Genomic DNA, 10,002 nt, shown 5'->3' on the forward strand with positions numbered 1-10,002 from the left:
GTCACTGAACTCTGAGTAGTTCCCAACAACTCTTTTGCTATAGTTAAACTCTCTTCTGGCAGGCAGCAGAACTGTTTCCTGATGCAGTTTACAGGAATGTGGCCAAGTGTCAGGTGTGGACAGGGTTTGATCTATAGATGCTTCCTAGAAAACAAAATTGGAAGTCGTTCAGTCCATCCTGTTGATCTGTGTTAAGATCAACCATACCTAGACCAATCCTGAGGGAGGCCTGTTTTTAACCTTTTTAAAAAAGCTTCCAGGGGTACAGATTCCACAAGCTTCCTATGTTATCCCATTGCCTAACTGTCTTCACAGTTGGAAAGCTTTTTGACAACTGGTCAAGATCTCACTTGTTGCAACAGAGGCTTGTTACTACCACTTCTCCTATCTCCACTGGAAATGGAACAATTTATAACCTTTTATCTTTCTATAACCTTGCACATATCTGAAGACTATAATCGTCTCCCCTGGGTTTTATCTTTTCTAAACTAAGCAAGCTTGCTACTTTAAACATGGGCCCACCAGCAAAAGCTTTCTAGATCTCTGATCAGTTCATTGGCAGAGTCCTTCCAAACAACGTAGTAAAAATCAATGTTTTTTTTTTTCTTATGAGTGGGGTTCATTTGGAGTGGCAGGCTGGCTACCATATCTTCACAAGCAGCCAAGCCTCTTGAGGAGCTGTCCTATACCAAAACCAGCAGGTACAGACAAAAGCATGAGCAGTACAGGAATTCTGAGCCTTAAAACTATTGTGAGCCTAGTGGTCACAGTGGGAGACCCTCTGGCAAAGAAGCGCTGCACTTAAACCAGCCTGCGTGTGGTTGCCAGTGGGCCCGTCTACACGAAATGCTTTACTGCACAGCAGACTAATTTGCTGCACAGTAAATCGTCACTGTCTACACCTGTGCAGCAGGCTAATTTACTGCACTATCAGATACGAGAGGTATTTAGCAACACCGTAAATAACTGTTTAACCACATGCATAGATGGTGATGTCAAGATTAGTTTACTCCAGCTCATATCAAGCTGCAGTATATTCAGTCACATTAATTGCACATGTAGACATGCCCACTCCATGGTGTTGTATAACTGTGATCAGGTGACTGGCTCAGGGTCCAAAGAAGTTAGCTGTGAGCTTTGTTCCTTGATTCATAAGGAATTCCTGTTTCTGAGCCAAACAGTGCCATGTGCTGTTCTTCCCACCTTCCAAACTGCTAATTTGAAAGCCCTTCCAAAGGGGAACTCTCCATTTGTACAGTGACAAGCACAAATCCTTTTTTGGATGTTGTTCATTATAAGGCAAGTTGGCCTCCTAGTGTGGGGCCTGACTACTGCAGTCAACAGAAAGATGCCCATTGACTTGGTGGACTTCACATTAGACTCTGGTGCATGCTGACTACCACCACCAACTTCCACAATCTTTTTTTTGGACAAGGCTAAAGCTGATTTTGGCTGTGGTTGTAGTCTGTGGAAGGCCTTAAAGCTTTTCCAACAGGGAGGGAGGAATAGAGGAGGAAACAGTAGCAGAAACCAAACTTGCTACCATTGTATTCTTCTTCTGGCACTAGTATTGCACTGTCTATTCCTTAAAACAAACAAACAAAAAACTCACCTGGGTCATGGAAACTGTGGTTAGCATCCACAAATTGGAAGTAGTTAAACGTGGAAACATTGGAAATGGCTGTCTGAATTAGGCTGCCTGGGGAGCAGTGAGCTTGACTTGTCAGGTATAGACCCTGGGGGGCTGTGAAGGCAGCATGGCTTAGTAGCGAGGGGACACATTCCTAGGACTCCAGGGGCATAGAGTCTCTTCCTATCCCTGCTTTGTGACTCTGCAAGTCAGTCTTATGTGGAGATAATCCTAGTTGTCATCTCCTCAATGTTTTTTAAGATTGTCCCAGCTGGGACAAACTGTAAAGGCAGGGTTTGAAGTAAATCCAAGTCCTCTTCCCTGTCCAAACCTTAATGGCATCACAGAGCTCAGCATACCTTAATGTCACTTATTAGGACCTGGGTTCTCTTCTGGTGTCAACAGGCATAGTGATTTGCTGTGCTTATTCTTTCACAAGAAATCACAAGGCCCCACATTCCTACAGAATCTGTTCTGCCTTTTTGCATACACAGTCCCACAAGATGGATCCAGGTGGTGACAAGTGCTGCAGCATGGCAATAGCAGGGTTACTTGCTCTAATGCTGTTGGGGTTTTTTTTCCTCTTTCCAAACAGAATCCCGCTAACCAAATTCCCCTCAATGCGGCATGTCCTTAATGAAGTGGGAAGTGAAATACCAGATCTGAATGCTGTGAAGGAATTCCTAAAGTACAAGCTGGATGTCCCAGGTATAGGGGAACCCACGCCAGAGATCTTGAAGAACTACATGGATGTAAGTACAGCAGGTGAATTTTCTTGCTTGCTGCCCTTAAGTACCATGGTTAATGGGAGACTCCCCTGTGACACTTGGCACCTTGCTGTCACCCATGCCTCTTCACTATGCGGAAGGGCAAAGGAAAAGCAGTGGTTTGTATACAAAAGTAGCTGACTTATGCTGTTAGAAAGGCTTTCCTGAGTATCCAGCTCTTTTTGCCATGAACATTAATAGTCACGCTTGGACTTTGTTCCATTTGACCTGTCTAGCACATGAGCATTAGTCTTCGCATGTATAACACACTTTTCCAGTGCTATGCTTCCCTTAGAATTTCTTCCCCATTTTTCCTGTCCTCCGTCCCCACCAGATTGGTTTTGTGATCCAAGCAGGTATAAAGTACCCAGTATTGCTAATCTGCCAAAGCTGCCAGGGAATCACTGTGGATACTGAGATATTGCAGATGGTGGCCCCAACACCTAACGGGCATTTGAGATGGGGCAGCAGGTGGAAGAAAAGTGGAGGGAGGGCTGCTAAAGTTTTTATTTTTGTCTTTGACAATGTGGAAGGTGGCTATTATCCTCCTCCAAAGATGTCTTGCCTCATCAGAAATATGTTATGAATGTGGGCCCATGTTGTGCATGTCACTGAAACAACCTCCTCTAAACCAAGTCTGAGAAGGAAAGACTCCAAGTTCACATCCAGTATTTTACTACTGACTACTTTGACTTTTTACCAAGAACCTTCTCTTACTTTTTATTCTCCATATGCAAAGGGACATAATACCCAATTCACAGAGCTATTTCAAACCATAGCTAGTTAGTCAGGCTCATCTTCCATTGAAGTAACATTCCAGTTGTCTTGCATGTGGTGTTTTGGATGGAGCAGGCCTTTAGAAGCTGAGAGGTGCGTTGGAAGCTGTACAACAGTTTCCAAATATGTAGGTGTGGTACAGATTCCCAGGGAATGGGGAGACATGGTATAACAAGCCAGTCCCTCTTTCTCTAACTGCTGTTGAACACTTCTAATTTAAGGGGAGTGGGGGGAAACAAACCTGCCACACCTAAGCAAGTTTCCAAGCAGTCTTCCTAGCTTCAGTGACCTATTTTTCTTCCCCCTCACTACTAATTAACCAACCTAAATGACTAGTAAATAATGCCTTTTAATCAGTCACTCTGTCCTAGCCCCATTTATTGTGATCTAAGGACAGAATCAATTGTAGCTTGCTCCAAAAATGCTGAACACAAAAACAACCTATTATGCCTTACGGCAAAGGCCTTGTGTCAAAACTGACTCTTGGTTCTGTTCTCTGATTAGTTAGCTGACCTTGGGCAAACTCTTCTGCACTGCCTCTGCTTCCCCACATGTAACATGGGAATAATGATGCTGACCTCCTTCGCAAAATACTTTTGGGATCTCTGGCTAAGAAGTGCCATGTGAGAGCTAATTGTTTATGTTCCTGCCCTGCTCCAGCTAAGCACTTAAGCAAGTGCATAATTTGAAACTCTTGGCTAACCCCATTAAACATTGATGCTTAATGGCTTTGCTGGAGCAGGGCCTGAACACATATGTGGGAGATGCTGGGTGCTTGTATGTATGTCTGGCCTCGGTTGTAGGCACTAAGCACTTGACAGTCTGGCCCTATGCTCTTTGGAGATTCTGGCCTTAATTTACCTGGTGATTGTGCCATCCAGAAGCCAACAGGCAGAAAGATCTTTAGGATCAGTTTTTACTTATTAGAAGTACTCATGATGGAGGACCAGGAAGAAAGGGAATCCAGAAAAAGAATGTAAGGTTTGACCTTGCAAGAATGATGTAAATGGAGCTACATGCGTCTCCAGAGCATGGGCTTCCTCCATAGAAGTGCATTAGCTGAGATTGCTTTGGACCTGCAGTAAACCCACGATGTTTCGTTTTTAAAAGAAAACAAGTAAGTATTGTAGTCTGAGGCAGCTGCCCACTTCCAGTCTCTCCAAGTAGGTTGTATAACTCCAATTCTGGAGCCAGGTTCAATCATACTTTTAGCTATGGAGGTGTAATTTGTCAGCAGCTAGGAAGCTTTAATGGATCAGGTCTGTCTGAGCCAGAAGACTTGTGGGGCCCACAAAAGAGCATACATGTGATGTTATTACTGTTGTATAATGAATTGACTGGAATGAGGTTGGTGCTTGTATAGGATCAAAAGAAAGTCGGGCTGGAAGGGATGTCCCAAAATCATCTAGTCCGGGTCCCTGCTCGGGGCAGGATCTTCCCTGACTAACCCATCCCAGCTAAGCGTCTGTCCAGCCTGCTCTTTAAACTTCCGGGGATGGAGAGTTCACAACTTCTCTAGGGAGCCTGTTCTGATGCTTGAATACCTTCATAGCCAGGAAATTCCTCCTAATCTCCAACCTAAATTTCCTCTGCTGTAATTTGGGGCCTTGCTTCTAGTTCTGTCCCATAGGGCCATGGAGAAGCCCATGTCCTTCCTCTCTAAACTCCCTCTTCAGATATTTGAAGGCCATTGCCAAATCCCCGCTGAAGCCGCCGCCTCTTTTCCAGACTAGACTAAATTGCCCTAGTTCTTTCAGCCTTTCTTCAGAAGTCATGGTTCCCAGGCCTCTAATCATATTTTTGGTTACTCTCAGCTGGACTCTTTCCAATCTGTCCCCATCTATCTTGAAATGCAAGTCCCAGAACTGGGCACAATACTCAAGGTAAGGCCTTGCCAGTGCTGTATGTGGATATCCTTCATGCACTCAAGCAGCAGTAGGTATTTCTAAACATGTGACAGGATGAAATGATAGAAAATGGATTACAAAATGGTGGTGCAGTGTGATTGGGGAACAGCATTTGCAAGGGTGTACCACTGTCAGCTGGGATTTAGGCATGTGTCTTTCCAAGAGGTGGGTGTTTTTGTTTTGTTCTTTGTGATGGTGGAGGGGAGATGGAGATGCATGGTGAATACCTGGGTGCACAAATGGGAGGGACTGCCTCTTTTCTCCAGCACTGACTTATCCTTAACCTTGTAAATAAGCCTTCTAGTGGACTTTTTGCTTGGGGTCTATATGGCATTTTATTTCCTAAAATCAGAGAGCTGTGTGCAGGGGTTTTTCACCTTCAGGAAAGAAGTGCTTTCACTGCAGGAAGAACCACGGTTCAAGCAGGTTTGTTCTCCTACCTGCTAGCTTTGCTGACGTACTCCTAGCAAATTACCTGCTCTTCTCCTTGGATAACCATACTGGGTCCCAAACATTAAGGTGCTGCAGTGGAGCTTCAGGTTTCTGTTCTCACCCCACCCTCAGGGAGCTGTCCCTGCCTACTTTGTGATCCGTATTGCCCCACGCATTTCCAGTTGCCACTCCCCACTTCCTCTTCTTGATCACTGCTTCATGCCTTCTTGCCCCTGTCTCTGCAGCAGGCTGCCTACTTTGTATTATCTCTAACTCTTGTCGTAAAAGTTAAACGCTTGACTCTGTCCTTAGACCCTTAAATAAGTGGCTTCCATCCCCTCCCTAAGATGCTGAGCAGCAGCGGGTCCTGTTAGCCTCCTAGGCTGGGGCACGAAAGTTGACAAAGTTGTCAAGCTTCTTAAGCTTCAGAACTGAAGGAATTGGCCTTGCAGATACCCATGCATGTTGTGTCCTGTGTTGCTCTCCTGGGAAAGGGAATATTCTTCCCCCGCATTTCCCCTATCCTCTGGGCTCTTGTCAGCCAGCCAATTTCTGCCTCTCTCTCAGGGAGGCACTTCTCTGTTCATAGTAATCCCTTGGGAGCAGCAAGGAGGGAATGTGCATGTTCAACCAGCCATGTCGAAACGGTGAGCTGCAGATTGCACAACAGTGCGGCTCCAATTCCAAAATACTTCTGTTAGACCAGCTTGCTTGTCGGGAGCAGACACCAAGTCGTTTTTCAGGTGCTGCTTTTCTGCCTGCCAATACTGCCACTAAAAACAATTTCCAGTCTTCTTCATTTTCACTTTTTTCCAAGTCCTGAGAAACGTGGGAGGATTCCCCACTCCTGATTGTGACAGACGGAGGAAGGGATGAGACCCCTCAGCACCAGGATGGGCAATGGTGCAAGTGGGAAGCCAGCACCTTCACATACTGAACAGAACCTATGTTGCTCTGGTCCTGTAGGCTCAAGTGTCAAGTGGGAGAAGTCCCCATCTCTCAGGACCATTTTGTCTTGTGCTGTGAATGAGGTCAGACCATCTTTCTTCCACCTCCCTCAACTGTGGGGAGGGGGGTGTTCATTCCAGGCAGTGTCCCTCTTCTTTTCCCACTTGTCTGCCTTGTGCCTGAAGTAAAAACTAGAAAGGCTTCCATCTTCCTTCCCCTTATAGTAAAATGTGTTCTAGTTGCTGCTGATTACTACCTCCTTACCCTCGTCACTCTGCTCCTTTTTTTAAATAGGCTGATCATCCTGCCCAGATATTTCTAGGAGATTAGTGATGTTCCCCTTTCCCAGAAACTGCCTTACAAGTAGCACATGGTGGTGCCTATTGCCCTGCAGGTCTGTGCTGCTTTGCATTCATTCCTCTTGGAGATGGCACATGCTGTGTTGGAGTAGAGTTTGGGGTTGGTTTGTTTTGGGGTTTTTTTTGGTTTTTATCTAGGTTTTGACTCTCTTTTTGGAAACAAGGTGGGGGACTTGTGTGTCATGCTGCCAGGGTGGGATGGCAGAGTCCTAGGACCCCCACCCAAAGAGCCAAGGGCTGGTGGATGGGATGGGGCAGGGTGCCTCAAACACTTCACAAGAAGTAGCTGTCTTCATTTTGGGGCCTACATGTGCAAACCTCTAGGAAACAATCTGTGTGGTGTTGTAAGAATATTGTGACACGGTTTCTGTTGCTTCAGCCCTAGCCACACTTCTTCTCGTGCCCTACTCTTGGGACACCCTCCTGACTTTTTTTCAGGAAGCAATCTGTCTTCTTTCAGATCTCTTCTTCAGGTTCCCCTTTTTTGGAGCTTACTGGTAATTATACAGTGGCACTTCTAGCTATAGTTTCCAGTGTGACTACATAGAAAATCCCTCTTGCTTTGTGCCTCCTAGGTAGTGTGGTGTTCTCTCTGACTTCCTATGTTTACAGGGTATAGATTGTAGCAGTGTTGGTCTAAGGAAGTATGCAGACAAGGTTCTTTGGGTGAATCTGATGTCTCTTATTAAACCAACTTAAATAGTTGTGGGCGGGGTGGGGGACATTTTTGTTAAGCTTTCAGGTTTTAAAACCTTTCACCAGGCTGAGGAAGCCTCTGCAGTTGGTGTGTGCTCTTCCTGGATGAAATGAATAGGAAAGAACCTTAGCTGTCTCCTTAATTCTTGCTGCAGGGGCTTGCTATGGGGTCAGCTTGTGGATTTTCCCCTAATATAAACTTCCCTAGGAGGAAGAGAGATGGAAAGGGCTGGGAGACCCGACACCCAACTCCCAATCTTGGAGGAGGATATTTAGTAAAGTATTGCCACACACCTGGAAAAAGCCCATTTTTAAAGGGCAAGGAGGGGGTGGAGTGGTTATTGCAGCCAGACTAACGTGAAGAAACCTTAAGTCTCTTCCAAGACACTGTTACTAGATGAACTAGGCCTGTGATCAACTTGGGTCTGGCTCTGGTTGGGTAACTGGGGTCAGAAACTGTATTTTCAGTCTAACTAAGCAAGGTACTTCACCATGTGCTTGATATTTTATTGTGAGATCAATTGTCCTGTTAAAACTAAGAACTGCTATCAGATCCAAGTACCTTACTGGATTTGCTGTAAACTCCTTTAAGGCTCGCTGTTGAATAACACACTTCTGAAAATGCAGCTCTGTTCTAAAAGCTAAAGTTGTCAGGTCAGGGACTGGGGTTGAGGGGTCTAGTTTTGTTGTGGTGGTGTTGTTGCGTTTTTTCCATCCTGTTTTCTGGACGGAGGAGTGTTGTGCAGTGCTCTACTTGGCAGCATACATAAGAGGGAGTTTAAATAATCCATTGCTTGAAAGGCCTTGTCACTGGTTGAACTCAGTGGCCTCTTTAATATTTTTGGGTTCCAGTAAAGTGGTTTAAAAGAGTATTTTGGTGGTGTGGATGCTTCTCATTCCAAACTCTTTGCCTACGTACCCTGGAAAATATTGCTGCTCATACCACTACCCCAACATGTTTCTGCGAACATGGATATTAATGTACAGCAACACCATTACTCATCATAGATGTTCAGTTGGAATTTCCACCACCTTCATTAAAATGTAGGCATGTACCCTTTGGAAAAGTGCTGCATATACCCCAGTTCAGCACCTCTATCCTAAACCAATGGCTGTCAAACGCATCTGGCCCTATGGGCCAGATGCATGCACCTGAACTAGTCTGTGGACCAAATCGGAACCAACACCCTGCAGACGATCCACAGGGCCAGGTCCTGCTCATGTTGCCTTCCAGTCTATGGACTGGACCTGGTATGACAGGCAGCACAGAGGGTCAGCCCAGTCTGTGAGGTGAGCCCTGGGGCTGGATCAGCCACATGGCTTGTACTCCATATGGCACCCTGCTCACATGCTCTGCACCCTGGCTCCAGTTCCAGCAGGACACTGCATGGAGCATGTATCCTGTGCCATCTCCCTATGCTGTATGCAGCACACATGGCTAGTCCAGCCCCCACATGCTGTATGCTAGACCAGCTGAGCCTGGGGCTTCCTATACATGCAGCCCTGGTCCAGTACAGGGTACATGCTGCCCACAGCATGTGGGCTGCACACAGCACAGGGATCCAGGGTGCAAGCTGCATGTGGTGTCCCAGACCTAATCCCCTATGCTGCCTGCAGCACATGCAGTGTCGGGTCCAGCGCGTGCTCCAAGTGTAGTATGCAGGGCTCAGACTAGATGCTTTGACACCGTTAGTTTAGAAAGTCCTTAAATGTAAAGGAAACAGGAGAGACTCTTTGGAAAGACCAATGCCTTGGGCAGGCACTGGTGACTAGGCAGAAATAAACATCTCAGGGTACAGTTGAGCAGTTTAATGAGTGAAGATGCAGTCACTGGTCCAAGCAGGCTGGCCTCCCTAGGTCAGCATTTTACTGGCAAACCATTGCAGAGCTGGACAAGGGATAGTGCTATCAAATAAGCTTTTTACGTGCATGAAACCTTCTCATCCAAGGAAGTGTGTGTGTGCATGCGCGTGTCTCACCTCGGTTTTTGGCTAAACCGGGCGGGGTTCAACTCCTAGTCTGCAAGTTAGATCCAGCCCATGGTGCTGTTATCTAGCCCATGGGTTTGCCATGGGTCCAGAAACTTTGGTAGTGAGGGAGAGGTGGCAGTGCAGAGACCCAGTCCTCACACACAGGCTGGATTGAGCTCCATGGACTAGCCCTGCATCACTCACCTGGCCCCCATTGCACTCAAACTTTTGGCCCTTGGGCTAAACCACCATCCATATTGATGCCTCTAAAGGGTATGGACATGCATTTTTAGTTTTTAAAGCGGTTTTTAAAAGCTTCAAACCCAGCCACAAGTCTCCACCTACCCTGTGGGAGCCCCAAAGAGTGGATGCAAGCACTCCTCCTACACACCTGCACACACAGCTGGCTGTTTGCTCCCACCATCTTGTATCAGCTGCAGTGCTTCAGTGCCTAAAGGGTGATGCTTTTCCCTGGAATGCTAAGGCACTGACCATGGGCCACCTTGGAGCCCCAGC

At 46.3% G+C, this 10,002-nt stretch overlaps 1 protein-coding gene across 1 annotated transcript in view; it reads left to right on the forward strand.

Annotated features, from left to right (window-relative positions):
- Nucleotides 1-10,002, forward strand: part of CTSD (cathepsin D) — a 39,953-nt gene that overhangs the window by 1,946 nt on the left and 28,005 nt on the right. Inside the window, exon 2 of the mRNA XM_019519747.1 lies at nt 2,226-2,382. Coding sequence (XP_019375292.1) covers nt 2,226-2,382 — 157 coding nt within the window. The remainder of the gene's footprint in view (nt 1-2,225; nt 2,383-10,002) is intronic.

This window comes from Gavialis gangeticus, unplaced genomic scaffold, assembly GCF_001723915.1.
Source record: "Gavialis gangeticus isolate Ggan-Ray unplaced genomic scaffold, GavGan_comp1, whole genome shotgun sequence".
NCBI lineage: Eukaryota > Metazoa > Chordata > Crocodylia > Gavialidae > Gavialis > Gavialis gangeticus.